The following is a 16,343-nucleotide window of genomic DNA, read 5'->3' as shown; positions in this document are numbered from 1 at the left end:
ACACTCCTCTCGCGTTCCGACACTGCCTCTTTACTGGATCTCGCGAAAGCAGTTGAATTTGCAGGGGCTTGAGTTTCAGGCTCACAGCTTTGCCTACCGATGACATCACTGCCACCTGCGGTGTCTAGGCAGGCTGACACGTAGTCATCGTCATGATCGGGCGCCTCGCCAGCGCTAAACTTCGCGGCTGAAGATTGCTTCGGAGCCTGTTTGGTCTTTTTTGCCTTCCTTTTCTTTATTGGCCTATGGCAATTTGCTGTCTGTTCCGCACCCGTGCAGGGGGCAACAGGCAGACTCTGCGGCGTGGCTATACAAACAGAGCTCGCCTTTGATATCTCATCCAGCCTGATGTGTATCTCTGAGATAGCTTGCTGCAGCTGGTCATACTTTTTCTGGAGATCTACAAAGCGATCCTCCCAGGGACTGCACTTACATGAGCAGGTAGGTGCAGCAGATGAACTTGGAGGTCTGTTATTTTTAGATCTTGTAGTCGCGGGCATTTGGAAGTTGAAAGGTCCGTTACGTAGGAGCGGAAAACTTCTGCTAACAAGCTAATGCTAACAAGCTCATGCACGCACAATCAACTCTAAAGCTGATTGTTGAAGTTGTGATCTAAAGCTCAGTATTCAAAAAGCTTCGCGATGGCGTGGCAGCAATAGTTTGCAGTAGTGCAATCAGTTAGGCCAATGAGGTCTGCCGGAAGAAGCGGCACCTCACTGCAATCAACTGATTATAGTTGTAAGAGAAAAGATTGGTGAAAAGGTGTCATCTTGGTGGGTTGGAACGAAAACCTGAGACGGGAAGAAATTTAAAAAACCTTTTCAGGTTTGTCCTTGGCATGTCTTTATCTCACCTCTGACACTATTTTGTTGTTGATTTTTTTTAAGCTGTTGTAGAAGATTACGGCAGTGTATCCCCGTAAATGGAGCATACCAACGGTTCCAATAAGTGATAGGTCGCATAAAATAGGTCACCTTTTGAGTGGCTCTTAATGAAGTATTTTTAAACTAGTTATTTTTCGGTAGTTTAAACAAGGTCACTATGCCCTTTAGTGCATTGAGGGATCAAGCAAATGCACATATTAAAGGCATTGTGCTACTGGTCCTTGCTAAAAAGGGAAAACTGGCTGACCTAAATAGTGGTAAGGACGGGCCAGGAAGCAGTGACGGCACTAGGTTGCAGCTCGTGACGATAACAATTTGCGTTTTAAACCCACCTAAATCAAAGACTTAAAAAAACAGACTAAAAGGGTTTCTAAATAAGTACCTTCAGTTGTGGTCAAAAGTTTACATACACTTGTGAAGAACATAATGTCATGGCTCTCTTGAGTTTCCAGTTATTTCTACAACTCTGATTTTTCTCTGATAGAGTGATTGGAACAGATACTTCTTTGTCACAAAAAACATTCGTGAAGTTTGGTTCTTTTATGACTTTATTATGGGTGAACAGAAAAAAGTGATCAAATCTGCTGGGTCAAAAACATACAGCAGCGCTAAATTTGGTAACATGTCCCTTGGCCATTTTCACTTCAATTAGGCGCTTTTGGTAGCCATCCACAAGCTTCTAGCAAGCTTCTGGTTGAATCTTTGACCACCCCTCTTGACAGAATTGGGGCAGTTCAGTTAAATTTGATGTCTTTCTGACATGGACTTGTTTCTTCAGCATTGGCCACAAGTTCTCAATGGGGTTTAAGTACGGACTTTGGGAAGGCCATTTGAAAACCTTAATTCTAGCCTGATTTAGCCATTCCATTACCACTTTTGATGTGTGCTTGGGGTCATTGTCCTGTTGGAACACCCAACTGTGCCCAAGAACCAATCTTCGGGTTGATGATTTTAGGTCATCTTGAAGAATTTGAAGGTAATCCTCCTTCATTATCCCATTTACTCTCTGTAAAGCACCAGTTCCATTGGCAGAGAAACAGCCCCACAGCAGAATACTACCACCACCGTGCTTGACGCTAGGCATGGTGTATTTGGGGTTAAAGGCCTCACCTTTTCTCATCCAAACATATTGCTGGGCATTGTGGCCAAACAGCTCAATTTTTGTTTCGTCTGACCACAGAAATTTCCTCCAGGTCTTATATTTGTCCATGTGAGCAGCAGCAAACATCAGTCGAGCCTTAAGGTGCCGCTTTTGGAGCAAGGGCTTCCTTCTTGCACGGCAGCCTCTCAGTCCATGGAGATGCAAAACACGCTTGACTGTGGACACTGACACCTGTGTTCCAGCAAATTCCAATTCTTGGCAGATCTGCTTTTTGGTGATTCTCGGTTGAATCTTCACCCTCCTGACCAATTTTCTCTCAGCAGCAGGTGATAGCTTGCATTTTCTTCCTGATCGTGGCAGTGACAAAACAGTGCCATGCACTTTATACTTACAAACAATTGTTTGCACTGTTGCTCTTGGGACCTGCAGCTGCTTTAAAAAGGCTCCAAGTGACTTTCCTGACTTGTTCAAGTCAAGGATTCACTTTTTCAGATCCATTCTGATCTCCTTTGACTTTCCCATTGTAGCGTTTGTGGGCGTTTGCATCCAATGAGCCCTATTTAAATGGCCTCAGAGAAGTCACCAGCTGTAGTCACTCATAATTACCCACAAGAAGTTAGGAGGCCATGCTATGAAGCTCATTTCACTGACACAACTTTCTAAGTCACCAAAATTGCTAATTTGTGTTGCTGTATGTATATTTTTGACCCAGCAGATTTGATCACTTTTTCTGTTAACCCATAATAAAGTCATAAAAGAACCAAACTTCATGAATGTTTTTTGTGACAAAGAAGTATCTGTTCCAATCACCCTATCAGAAAAAAATCAGAGTTGTAGAAATAACTGGAAACTCAAGAGAGCCATGACATTATGTTCTTCACAAGTGTATGTAAACTTTTGACCACAACTGTAAGTATAACTTGAGATTCAGAACTCCTTTTTAGCTTGCACCCATGTTTTGAGCACTATTTAAAAATTTCGAACAGATTCCACGAATTTAGAAGAAAATCATCACGACCTCACAGGATCTTTAAGGGCAGTTTGGACTCCTGGAAACTGAAAGTTTCTGACTCCACGTTTTTGATTTATTTACAGTGACTTGTTTCATACACAAGATGTGCAGATAAACATTGGGCCTCTCTGAGACAAGACTAAATAGAAACTAGCTAGAAAAGAAATGGTACAGCTTAGTTGGTGGGTGAGTTACCCTTAAAAAAAATCAGAGTTGTAGAAATAACTGGAAACTCAAGAGAGCCATGACATTATGTTCTTCACAAGTGTATGTAAACTTTTGACCACAACTGTAAGTATAACTTGAGATTCAGAAATCCTTTTTAGCTTGCACCCATGTTTTGAGCACTATTTAAAAATTTCGAACAGATTCCACGAATTTAGAAGAAAATCATCACGACCTCACAGGATCTTTAAGGGCAGTTTGGACTCCTGGAAACTGAAAGTTTCTGACTACACATTTTTGATTTATTTACAGTGACTTGTTTCATACACAAGATGTGCAGATAAACATTGGGCCTCTCTGAGACAAGACTAAATAGAAACTAGCTAGAAAAGAAATGGTACAGCTTAGTTGGTGGGTGAGTTACCCTTACTCACCTGGGCCTGTTCTTGGATTGTTTGAGGCACTCGTGAAAACAGTCCTTCTCCTTCCACAACTGCAGAATTTTCTCTTCCTGCGCAGGAAAGTTAATGGACTCAGGCACCGGCTCCACCATGATGATCTCTGTCCATCCACACGAAACATCACATCACACGCGTTTTTTCTTCATGGCACTAAATAAGTAACTAGTGCTTCAAAATATATACAGTACAGTGCATACGAGCACCTCTACATACGAGCATTTCGAGATACGAGCAAAATTGAGCAAATAATTATCTCTAGATACGAGAAAAAATTCGAGATGCGAGAAAGCCAGGTGGCCAAGACATGAGAGGCTGTTTATCATTGTAGCGCAGTCTTTTTTGCCGCATCTCTTTTGTGTATAACAGATATCTACGAGCACTGAACACAGGGTTTTTTTCCGTCACTCAGCACGAATGCCGGAGCGATCGCTAATACGACCAGTATAGTATATTACCGTATTTTCACGCCTATAAGGCGCGCATAAAAGTCAAAAATTTTCTCCAAAATAGACAGGGAGCCTTATGATGCAGAGCGCCCTTTGTGAGCGAAGCCAAGCCGCCAAGCGGCGCCGAGCAGGAGCGCTCGCGGGGGCGCCGAGCGGCTGGCGATAGCGCTGGCTACCGGAAGCAGCTTATTTCCGGGTTCCGGTGCGCAGTGACTGCTGGGAAATATAGTTCTTGGACGCTACACCCACAACCTAAAAACACGCTTTAAAAAGGCAACGGAAGCAAAACTGAGTTCGGCAGTGCTTTATTTGGACATTTTACAATTTACTCAAGTCATCATCACCTTCAAATCCCTCAAACTCCTCATCTTCTGTGTCAGAATTAAACAATTGCCCGAACGAGCCTTCCAAATAGCCGCCCCCCCCCCTCCGTTCTCAGAGTCACCGTAATTTCCATGTGGCTCCGTTGCTGTGAGATGAGCACGCATGGAGTCGCAAATCAAAACAGACGGCGAGCCATCTCACAGCAACGGTTAAGAACCAGATCATGAAAATGAACTCAGAGCTTGCTGTCATTCCCGGAGGCTTGACCAAAGAATTACAGCCGCTGGACATCGGCATCAACCGGGCTTTCAAATCAAAGTTACGAGCGGCGTGGGAGCAGTGGATGATCGCTGGCGAACACAGCTTCACGAAAAGTGGCAGGCAGCGACGGGCTTCTTACGCTACGATTTGTCAATGGATCGTTGTCGCCTGGGCGAACGTGTCTGCTTGCACGGTTGTTCGAGCTTTTGCCAAAGCCGGCATAATTTCTAAGGAGCCACATGGAAATTACGGTGACTCTGAGAACGGAGAGGGGGGGGCCCGGCTATTTGGAAGGCTCGTTCGGGCAATTGTTAAATTCTGACACAGAAGATGAGGAGTTTGAGGGATTTGAAGGTGATGATGACTTGAGTAAATTGTAAAATGTCCAAATAGAGCACTGCCGAACTCAGTTTTGCTTCCGTTGCCTTTTTAAAGCGTGTTTTTAGCGTGTGGGTGTAGCGCCCAAGAACTATATTTCCCAGCAGTCACTGCGCACCGGAACCCGGAAATAAGCGGCTTCCGGTAGCCAGCGCTATTGCGTATCGATGTTAATCCATATATAATATATATGCGTCTAATGAAATGGTGCGTGCTTTGTGTGTCTAAAATACAGAAATAGCACTCGTTACTGACACTGCGGCGTAAAAAACAATGCGCCAAATAGGCGTGAAAATACGGTACTTCTCATTGGCTGCTCATAAGAACATCAGGGGCACTGGCTCTCTCCCACGCAACTCCTCGTGTAAAATATCTGGTCGCAACTACCTTTTTGTAACGTCTTTGCGAGCACTGAGCGGAGCTTTGCATTTTTTCTGTGTTTTTCCCCCCTTAGCCTGTTAGCTACCGTTAGCGGAGTGATCGCTAATTCAAAACTACTTCTCGTTGGCAAGTGGCCGTGCGTTATCCTATTGTGAGGACATTTGTGTGCATCATTTTCGGAATATTTTGAAGGGAATACAACAACAAACAGCCCATCGATAGCGAACGTGAGGATGGAGGCCTGGCAAACAGCTAACCCGGAGAACAAAGGTAAAAAAAAAATTAAAAAATTAGAATTAAGTTTTGTGTAAAGTTACATTAAACGTATGTTTGAGTGTGTCTGTATATATTAATCCAAGTTAATTTAAATTAGTTTGTTCTGTTACGGGTGCGTTGCCGTGAAATAGCCCCTCTCTCTGTCCCTCTCTCTACCCTCCGCGAAATCTGTCTAATTTTAGTTCTAATAAACACATTTTAGTACTATTAAACCACTCGTTATTTTTTACTTTGTCAATATATGGCGAATTAGAAGAAATAAAACATTTTTTCCAATCCAATATCCTGTTTTGGGGTTTTTTCAGAGGGTTGGAACGAATTAATTTGTTTTTAGTTCATTTCAATGGGAAACGTTCGTTCGAGTTACGAGAATATCGACATACGAGCTCAGTCCCAGAATGAATTAAGCTTGTATCTCGAGGTACCACTGTACAGCCCTCCGAGGTCTACTGGAAGGCCAAAGTCCGACAGTTCTACGAGAACTGGATGTTGCACGGCGAGAAGAGCTACACCAAATTCGGCAACATGCGAGGACCAACAATGGAAGTTTATTTGAAATGGTTTGTTGATGCTTGGGATCATCTAAACATCAAGTCGTTCAAGGGATGCGGACTGACCAACGCTCTTGACGGCTTGAAGGATTGTCAGATCCATTGTTTCAGGTCAGACGGCCCGATTCAGACTGGTTTGCAACTTCACCAGCAAGCGCGAGCCAATGCTGGCGACGATGAACGTGAACTCACTCAGACATGTGAACACATCTGGGGGTTGAGCGAGCGGGGGTCTTTTTGCACCGGTGAATCGTAATATAACAAACAAATTTAAATGAACTTGGATTACGATGTAGACACTCAAAAATAAATTTAATCTAACCTTACACTAAACTTAATTCTAATTTTGTTTTACATTTTTATACATTTATATATTTTTTCTACCGACCTGGTTGGCTCTGTTTGCCCTGCCTCCACACTGACTTTCAGTCAATATCGAGGGTTGTTTGAGTTTGTATTCCCTTCAAAATATTCCGAAAATGATGCACACAAATGTCCTCACAATAGGATAATGCACGACCACTTGCCAACGACAAATAGTCTTGAATTAGCGATCGCTCCGCCAACAAGAGCTAACAGGCTAATGGGGAAGAAAAAAAACACTGAAAAAATGCAACGCTCCGCCCAGAGCTCGCAGAGACATTTACAAGAGGGAGATGCGATGAGAAAGACCACCTGGCTGTCTCATATGCTGATATCTAAAAATTTGTCTCGTATCTCAAGGCAAATATTTACTCAGAATTTTACCCGTATCTCAAATTGCGTATGTTGGGGCAATCGTATGTCAAGGTATTACTGTAATATAAACTACAGGAAGGCACGGCGGGTGGTTGCTGCCAACTAGTGGACGAGAGTAGAAGTGCACCCATCTATTGTTTATTTACACCCAAAACGCACATGTAATGATCGTTTCAGATGGATTTTGAATCAATACAAGAATTGTCCAATGCACTATTGTGATATTGTTGAATGGATTTAAAAAAAAAACCTTTAATTTCTAGTTGTAGTAGTTAAGTTTCAAACTTGTTACCCAACATTAATGAAATAATGCACTGTGTCCGGGATATATTTCATCCAGTGCTGAAAACTACTCGATATTATTTGTTTCAGCTGCTTCAGGCATCAAAGCGAGTCTAGGAACAGACACAAAATGCCATGATGATTGTATTCCACGGTTAACTGTATTATTGCATTCGTTTGTCATGTGTTCTGCAAAGACATTTAATCTGGGCTATCGTGTCATGACACAACTCATTTACATTTAAAATCCTACTTACGTTTAACTAAGCGCTATTCACGCTGTCCTTTGATATTTAAATCATACTAATTTAGTTAGGGGGGCCCGGTGGGGTGAGTGGTTAGTGCGTCGGCCTCACAGAAGGAGTCTTGGGTTCAAATCCAGGTCTCGTCCACCTGTGTGGAGTTTGCATGTTCTCCCTGGGCCTGCGTGGGTTTCCTCCGGGTACTCCGGTTTCTTCCCACCTTCCAAAAACATGCGTGGTAGGCTGATCTGACACTCTAAATTTCCCCTAGGTATGGGTATGGGTGTGTGTGTATATGGCTGTCCATCTCCTTGTGCCCTGCGATCGGCTGGCCACCGATTCAGGGTGTCCCCCGCCTCTGGCCCGGGGTCAGCTGGGATAGGCTCCAGCACCCCCCGCGAACCTAATGAGGATAAAGCGGTTCAGAAAGAGAGAGAAAGTTTACTCAATAATTAAGCAGTAGAAAATTTAGCAAATTAATGCTTTCAACCGTGTGTGCTGAATCTTTTGGGGGTACCAACAAGTCAATCTTCTCACAATTTCATTGAACAATGAACCAGAAAAAAATAATATTTAAAACAAAAATTTTAAATGCAAAGCAGCTATGTAGAAAATTAATTTTCTTCTGTGGCAAGTTTCAACTTTAAGCCTTAAAAGACACCTTTGATAAAGTTAGCTAGTGTGTTACGCTAGCCAGTCAATGTTTAAAATAACTGCCTCAGAAGAAAACCGCAGCTTTCGACAAGGTAACTTGTTCAGAGTGCGCAAAATGGAGCAAAATTTGAAACACGTGTGGAAGCACTCGACGAATTAATTAACGCTGTTCAACTTAGAATGGCTTACTCACATGTTGTCCCCCTCCAGTTGACAAGATACAAGGAATGATGCAAGTTGGTGTCACCGGGAAAGGAAGTGACGAAACAATGTTTAGTTCAGTGTACATGGGAGAAGTCGGAATTTCTCCTACCGTAGGAAAATCTAATTTCCCAAACCAATAATGCGGGGTTGAGTGAATTATGCACCGTGTTGACTTTGACAAACCGAACGTGTTATCTTTTTTTACCACAAGGACTGGCTAGTGGTACTGATGGTCGTGTTTAACAATCTTTCTTTTCTCTTTTTCCATTGTATTGCTATTGACGGCGATGTGTGTCAAATCATGAGGGAAAATAATTTGTCACCATACTTAGTGTATTACAGGAATCCCTCGAACATCGCGGCTTCACTGCATCGCGACTTTTCCTCTTGGGATTTTTTCCTTTTTTTTAGTTCATGAAATGTGAAAATCCACACTGAAACTCACAAGCGGAAGCCACTCCCCTGAATCAAATAATGGGAATCGGTATGAAGCTTCTGGACAGCTTGCTGATGAGTTGATCATTTGATTCTGGTGGGGACCCTGGTGATACCTCAAGAAATGCTGCTTACACCATGCTGTTACCATCATTATTTTCTAAAGTGAAACTGTCCCACTCAGCAGACATTTGCCTTGTGCTTCATTTCATGTATACTTGAAAAGCTCGATTGCACTGAAAGCACATACTACTGTATCGGACTGGATGTTGTGACAAAATGCCATACTACTCCAAAAATAGCCGTATTGGCCAGATAGTATATTTTTATTATACTGAGTATGGGATCGGGACATCACTAGTTTCAATGCAACCTCCACCCTCTCATTGGGCAGCCTGATATTTTTATATTAATTACTGAAGTGAAACAATACAGAGGAAAAAGTTGTTTATTAAAGCATTGCTTTATTGTGATGGAACACAAAAGGTGAGTGGGGTGACGAGCAAACAGATTATTTCTGAGCAGGTGCAGGTGCGGGAGCAGGAGCGGGTGCAGGAGCAATAGCAGCGGCCGCCGCTGCTGCGGCTTTCCTAGCTGCCTTCAATCCCCTCTTGTTGTGCTTCTTTGCAAAGCGCATGTTCCTCAAGAACTTAGGGTCCACCTGTCAAAAAAGAAAATACACATTTACATTTTTAAGTGTGCTCATATTGATACCGATCACACGAAATACCGTATTTTCACACCTATAAAACGCACCATTTGAGAGGGGGCAGTCTCATTTGCAGGTATATTTTGTTTTTTTGCCAATACATGACGCTTCCTTTGAAAAGGCGCTAGCATGACACTAGGCTAGCGTATGTTATGCTATCTGTTAGCGTAAGTTAGGCTAGCCGCTAGCGTGTTTTAAAGACAGCAAGAGCAAAACTAAGTTTGATAATACTTTATTCGGGTAAAAGGTACACTCTGAATTGAAGAGTTTAGCGTTCAACATGCTAGACTCCACTGTCAGGGTTGTGTATTCCGGGAACTTGATTCCAGCTCTGGCGAAAGCTTAAACAGCAGTGCTGGCCAACACTTGAGCCCAGTCATCCACAATCTTAACCTTCTAGGATCTGGCGTCCACATGTGTGGACATCACAATTTTGGTTATCACAAGACTACAATGTTAAATGTTGGACTACAAGGGCCTGGCGTCCACTTGTGATGTGGACATATTTTTTCTCAGAAACTACATCATGTAAAAAGATAATTCTTTGTTTTGACACTCATCTGGTCTCAATTTGCCTAAATATCAAAGAGAAAATAAAAATGCATGCCTTGGAAGAGTTTGGGCCTTATGAGGTTAAATACAGAACATTGGGGGAAAAGTAACAACACAATGAGAACAACTGGGGGAAACCACAAAGGAACACGAAGCACACTAACACTCAAACAGGAACAATACTACAGGAAGGGTAGACGAGGACACCTTGTCTAAATACACTGACAGGGGTTGACAAGACAATTAGAAAAACTTGGCCACCAGAGCTGCCAAACACCGAAAATCGTATTTCAGAATGGGTAAAGAGAATTTTCAGATTTTGGGAGCTTTTTTCCCTAGTGGCGTTTAAGAGGACCAGTTCTAATTTTAAAGTCGTTCTTTGATAATTTTATTTTTTTGAAAAGCTGCAAACAACACATGATTGAGAACTTTATTACACAAAATTTGTGTGAATGCAATCATCTCAAAATATTTGTGGCAATCAACATTTTCAATACAAAAATGAATAATGAAAGACCTACAAATTTTAGTTCTATTAAATTTCTCAGTTGCACGCTTGGCCTCTTCCCCCCCCGGGGCGATCGCTGATAAAAGACTCTGCTCGTTGGCTGCTCATAAGAACATCGGGGGCACTGGCTCGCAACAGCATCCCCGGTAGCAACTCTATCATAGTCGCCGTTCGAGGGGATGCGAACACAGATGCTACAAGCTAAAATGAGCCGCTAGCCAGCGCCCCCGAAGCTCCCATGAGCAGCGGTGCGATCGCTGATAAGACTGCTTGCTGCTCGTTGGCAAGTGGTCGTGCGTTCTCCGATTGTGAGGACATTTGTGTGCATCATTTTCGGAATATTTTGAAGGGAATAGTACGACAGCAAACAGCCCATCGATAGCGAACGTGAGGGTGGAGTGTTTGTTCTGTTTACGAGTGCGTTGTGTGGAAGAAAAAAAAACCCGAAGCCCCTCTCCCCTCGGCGAAATCCGGCCAATTTTAGTTAGATTAAACACTTTATTTCTATTAAACCACTCGTTATTTATTACTTTGTCAATATATGGCGAATTATAAGAAATAAAACATTTTTTTTCAATCCAATATCCTGTTTCTGGTGTTTTTTTCAGAGAGTTGGAACGAATTAATTTGTTTCCCATTCATTTCAATGGGAAACTTTACCTCGAGTTACGAGTAACTTGTCATACGAGCTCAGTCCCGGAACGGATTAAGCTCGTATCTCGAGGTACCACTGTACTAATCTTCTCATAATTCACTTCCAACAAGTCTTTGTCACGCAAAGCAACAGTTTCCATGTTGCAATACTTACAGTACGCAAAGAATTCTCCTTCGGTTGATGGCGCCAAACACAAATATATAACACTGTATTCTGTCTTGAACTTTTGCAGGCTGGAGTTTGTTGTACTTTTTTTCGATGGCAAAATATCAGTATCAGTTCTCTCGTCTTCGCTTGGTAGCCATGGCCACGGTACGTCTATGCTGCTTCAAAAATCTATCGAAACTACATCCACATGACCTAAACGGCTGGCCTAAACACATGCCACATCCGTTTAGGTCACATGGATGTAGTTTCAATTTGTGCCATCCTCAATCGGCAAATTTTAACTGAAAAAGTTCTTAAAAGCAAAAAGTTCTTAAAAGCAAACGTAAAGTTTCAAAATGCCGATCGCGTCAGACATTGCTTGATTTTTTTCCTTCGTAGTTTTCATAGAAAATGCGGATTTCGTAAATTTGGTATAAACTGGCGTAGTAAACTACGGACGATTCTTAGTATTTGGTAGCTCTGGGACACAAGGGACGAGCAGGAAAAACACAGCAAATGATACTAATAGGTAATCAATCACATGGATACGACACAAAACCCCAACAAATCATGACACTAAAGGCAGACGCGTGCGTAGTGGCTGTGTTGTGCACAATAACAAAGCGTGTTGTGTATCAATTTAGCGGGCTGCGCGTGTAATGCTTTTCAGAAGCAAAAGAAATCTTGAAGTTTTCATTCAAACTTCGATTTATTCGAAGCCTGGGACGTTTGAAAACCGAGGCACCACTGTACAGTGGTACCTCGACCTACAAGCAGCTCTACCTACGAGATGCTCGAGATACGACAAAAATTTCGATCGAATTCGCCCTAGATACGAGAAAAAATTCGAGATGCAAGCAAGCCAGGTGGCCATGGCACTGTCTTGCTGCATCTCTTTCGTGTATAAAATATATCTACGAGCACGGGGCGGAGCTTTGCATTTCCCCCGTTATTTTTTTTCCATGTTGGTCAATGCATACTACATTTACATACAAAGTAAACAACAATGGATCGGCAGAGTTTTGCAAAGAAAAGGCGACCGTTGACAATCAACATTAAGCGCGAAATAATTGAAAAATATGAGTGGTGTACTTGTCACCAAGCTTGCTCGGCAATACGAGAGGAATACGTCAACCATTTCCACCATCCTTAAGCAGAAGGACGCAATTGAGGAGAAGAGGCCTTCCAAAGGACTAACTATAATTTCCCACCGGCGCAGTGACATTCATGACGAGATGGAGAGCCTTCCTTTATTGTGGATAAAAGATAGTTCCAATTCGAAAGCCACGGTGGAATTTATCAAGACATTTGCCTCGATTATCACCCAGGAAAGTTACAACGGAGTGGCAAGAGTTTTCGGATTTTGTTGAAAAGGGAAGTGGTCGCGCGTTATTGTTTTGTGATGACATTTGTGCGCGTCATTTTCGAAATATTTTGAAGGGAAGGCAAAAACAAACAACTCGATGCGTTCGTTTTGAAGACTCTGGCTGAACGTCCAGGTGGAGTCGACCCGTAGAACAAAGGTAAAAAAGATTCAAACAAAATTAGAATTCAATATTATGTTAAGTTACATTAAACATATGTTTAAGTGTGTCTGTATATATTAATCCAAGTCAATTTAAATTTGTTTGTTGAGTTGCCGTGGATAAAGTCCCCCCGACCCCCCCGCCTGCTTCTACGTATGTGTATGTCCGTCTGTGTATCCTCCGCGTCTAATTTTATAGTCCTATTAAACACATTTTAGTACTATTAAACCACTCGTTATTTGTTACTTTGTCAATATATAGCAAATTAGAACAAATAAAAATGTTTTTCCAATCCAATATCCTGTTTTTGGTGTTTTTTCAGAGGGTTGCAAAGAATTAGTTTGTTTTTAGTTCATTTCAATGGGTAACGTTCGCTCGAGTTACGAGAAGCTCGACATACGAGCTCAGTCCCGGAACGGATTAAGATCGTATGTCGAGGTACCACTGTACTTTCACTGAATGGATTCTCTGCTCTAACACTTAATGATCAAGTAACAACATGGCTGGGTCAAGAGTAATTTTAACAGTAAAGCACAGTACGTACCCCCTTTAAGGACTCATAGCGGTGGGATCTTGGCTTCTTGATGCCGTTTCTATGGGCTTTACGGGCTGCAACGTCAGAAAAGGACATGGAAGTTTAATTGAAAGAAAAAAACTTATAGGGGAAAAACCTACAGTAGTTGTAGTTTGGGAACAATTCAAGCGACTGTTGGCCCATCATATTTACTTACACTGGTTGTGTGTCGTGTGGTTCTTCGACTTTGCCATTGCAGTTACAGCTTACCTATCCAAATAAAAACCAGAGTCAGATCAAGCCAATAACAAGGCAACATTAGCTGGCCATAGGATTGCTAACCGGACTGATGCTAAAAACTGAAGACCAGCGTCTTAAAAATTTTCATGTATTCAACCGATACTAAATCAGGACTAATATTTATTAAGAGAACGTAAAGGAAAACGATTAACCCAGAAACAGCAGGCAATGTTATCGCTAGCTAATGCTAACAAGAATTGATACATTACTTTACAGGTTAAAAGAAATATATATCATCTAAATATTGCAGCAGACAGTTAGTTTGTAGCGTGGTTTATCAAATGCACTGAATGTTCACGCTGAGACTACACAAACTTGTTCAGATTGATAGCGATATGAAGAGTACATATTGTGAAAAAGTCTTAATACCTGCCACACGAACAGAGGACAACCGGAAGAGGAAGAAGTTTGCATTCGGAAAAAAATAAAGGAGTGAAGCCTGCTTTGAATTTCGATACTGCCCCCTGTTGATAATGCTGAAAGAAACATATAATAACAACAGACCGCTAGATGTCCTTCTGTGCTCATACTTTTGTCGAGAGGAGGCAAAGCTTCCATTTATGTTGGGAGAGCAGAAATTGGTAATACATGGTTACATGATAATACTTTGTACAAATTATGCAGTCAAGTGATAGTTTGACCGTGAGGGAAATAAAACAACTAAGATTTGAATTAAAATGGACAATAAAGTGATTAAATACATATTTTAAAGAAAAAAAGTCTTCAAATTTAGGTTAGCATGTTCACATTTATTGTAAAACAGAATCTCTCATCTTCTGGACCGCTTTATCCTCATTAGGGTTGTGGGGGGTGCAGGAGCCTATCTCAACTGACTCCAGGCGAGAGGTGGGAGACACTCAGCCGAATTAAGGGCACAAGGAGAAGGACAGCCATGCACAGTCACACCCATACCCATACCCATACCCATACCTAGGGGCAATTTAGAGTGTCCAATCAGCCTACCATGCATGTTTTTGGAATTTGGGAGGAAACCCACGCAGGCCCAAGGAGAACATGCAAATTACGCACAGGTGGCCGGGACCGGGATTTGAACCAGGACCCCAGAGCTGTGAGGCCGACGCGCTAACCACTCACCCCACGGGGCCACCAGTTGGGAATACTGGTCTTCAGTAATTTACTATAGAATCTTTTTGTGAGGGAGACTTGAAAAAATCTCAATGCACACCTTCGTGAGTTGGCTTCTTGCTCTTTTTGTTTTAAAGTTAGATCAAAAAGGCATTTCTTCATGACTAAAATTTATCTTTCATGCAAGTACAAAAAGTTGACGCAAAAACGATTCAGTGAGATTTCCCACACGCGAGCTGTGTGTCACATTTTGTGTAAGCATATGGTTAATTCTCACATACATTACTACCTGCCATGTTTGTAGAGCTGGACATTCTTGTGTGATTTGAAATTCAAATGAACCATTTCGTGTCCACTCTAAAGTGGCAGAGGTATCATTACCAAGCAAAAACCTTCACATGATTAATGACGTCTGAAACCACTTCCGGGCAAATAAGGTTTCGAACATTTTTAGTCACGTGGGAGTTGTGGTTAGATACAAGCTCCGAGACTTTGAGTTGAAACATTGTCATTAGAGTGACAAACTCTGCAAAGCGTACATTTTGTTTGGTCAATACAAGCTTTTGTAAATGAACCCTTTTTTTGCACCAGTGCCCCTTTCTTGATTTTCTGGCCTTTGATTTTTCCTGTGTTTGGGTCCACTTTCTCTCGTTTCCCACCTGCCTAACAACACACACACAAACACACTGGGGCGGTGCAGGGTCCGGTGTACATGCCCATCCGTTGGCTAAAGCCAATCGGGTGCCCTTCTGCGCCCCATGACTTCTTGAGAAATACTTACATTTTTCCAAATCCCTAAGGATCCTTTTGCATTGCAGGAATAACAGGGTTGTTATGGTCACGTCAGCCATGAATGCCTTGATGGGGATTTTGTTACACGCTCTTTGGATTCAGTGTTTTTTGTCAAAACCATTTTGCAGGCTCAGTAAAAGGAAACCACAAAGTCTGTGCAAACAGTAATGATCCCCTTTTCCAGTCAGTGCCACTTTGCCACTCGTTAATCCCTGCCAAAATTGCTGGATCAACGTTACTGTAATCACAGAAGAGGATCTTATCAAAAAGGAAATCTTAACTAATCTTAACGGTTCTTAGGACATGCTTGGGTCTGGGACATGGTCTTACCTCCGCTAGGTTTTGTGGTATGGAGTCAAGCCATTATGTATTGATTAAATCCAGCCAAAGTACCAGGTTTGTTTCCCTTCCTGAGCCTCTTGGAATAAATACGCCCCACTCTATTTGTATTTTTTTGTGATTTGAATGTTATTGAGGGTAAACTAGCATTTTGGCAAGTACAGTGGTACCCCGAACGATTTTACATACAACATTTTTAGGTCACTGATAGGTTCACCAATAGGCATTCCCAAATGCACGCACAAATAAAACAGACATCTGACTCATAACCGGTGTCTTGCAAGAGAGAACCGATCCTGACTCGTCTTCGTCCCAGATCATTCTGCCATACGGGACATCTCTAATGCTGTTTACTATATCAGATTTACAACATGCATCTCAGTTCTCAAAACAATTGAAGGTCTGCCGAATCTTCCCAA

At 42.2% G+C, this 16,343-nt stretch overlaps 2 protein-coding genes across 3 annotated transcripts in view; both read right to left on the bottom strand.

The window, feature by feature from the left end:
- Window positions 1–8,486, bottom strand: part of iars1 (isoleucyl-tRNA synthetase 1) — an 85,223-nt gene extending 76,737 nt beyond the window's left edge. For both annotated transcript variants that reach the window (XM_077602654.1, XM_077602655.1), the window contains exons 1-2: window positions 8,351–8,486; window positions 3,598–3,724 (exon numbers count right to left, since the gene is read on the bottom strand). In XM_077602654.1, coding sequence (XP_077458780.1) covers window positions 3,598–3,716 — 119 coding nt within the window. In that variant the 5' untranslated portion in view covers window positions 3,717–3,724; window positions 8,351–8,486. The remainder of the gene's footprint in view (window positions 1–3,597; window positions 3,725–8,350) is intronic.
- Window positions 8,487–9,228: 742 nt separating this feature from the next.
- Window positions 9,229–14,189, bottom strand: rpl29 (ribosomal protein L29). The gene is made up of 4 exons (XM_077603820.1): window positions 14,077–14,189; window positions 13,625–13,677; window positions 13,438–13,502; window positions 9,229–9,457 (listed from the first exon to the last, which is right to left on the bottom strand). The coding sequence occupies exons 2-4, from the start codon at window positions 13,659–13,661 to the stop codon at window positions 9,308–9,310; spliced, it is 252 nt and encodes an 83-aa protein (XP_077459946.1). The 5' UTR covers window positions 13,662–13,677; window positions 14,077–14,189; the 3' UTR covers window positions 9,229–9,307.
- Window positions 14,190–16,343: the final 2,154 nt, after the last annotated feature.

This window comes from Stigmatopora argus, chromosome 6 (genome assembly GCF_051989625.1).
Source record: "Stigmatopora argus isolate UIUO_Sarg chromosome 6, RoL_Sarg_1.0, whole genome shotgun sequence".
In the NCBI taxonomy this organism is placed as follows: Eukaryota; Metazoa; Chordata; class Actinopteri; order Syngnathiformes; family Syngnathidae; genus Stigmatopora; species Stigmatopora argus.
The sequence above is the reverse complement of the archived record's forward strand: the minus strand, read 5'-3'. Positions and strand labels throughout refer to the sequence as shown.

Bases quoted from the DNA above. Each gene is read 5' to 3' on its own strand.
- rpl29 (XM_077603820.1), bottom strand. From the start codon at position 13,661: ATGGCAAAGTCGAAGAACCACACGACACACAACCAGT. The intron at 13,503-13,624 runs GTAAGTAAATAT...CTGACGTTGCAG, and splicing joins CCACACGACACACAACCAGT to CCCGTAAAGCCCATAGAAAC. The intron at 9,458-13,437 runs GTACGTACTGTG...CTTTTTTGACAG, and splicing joins GCTATGAGTCCTTAAAGGGG to GTGGACCCTAAGTTCTTGAG.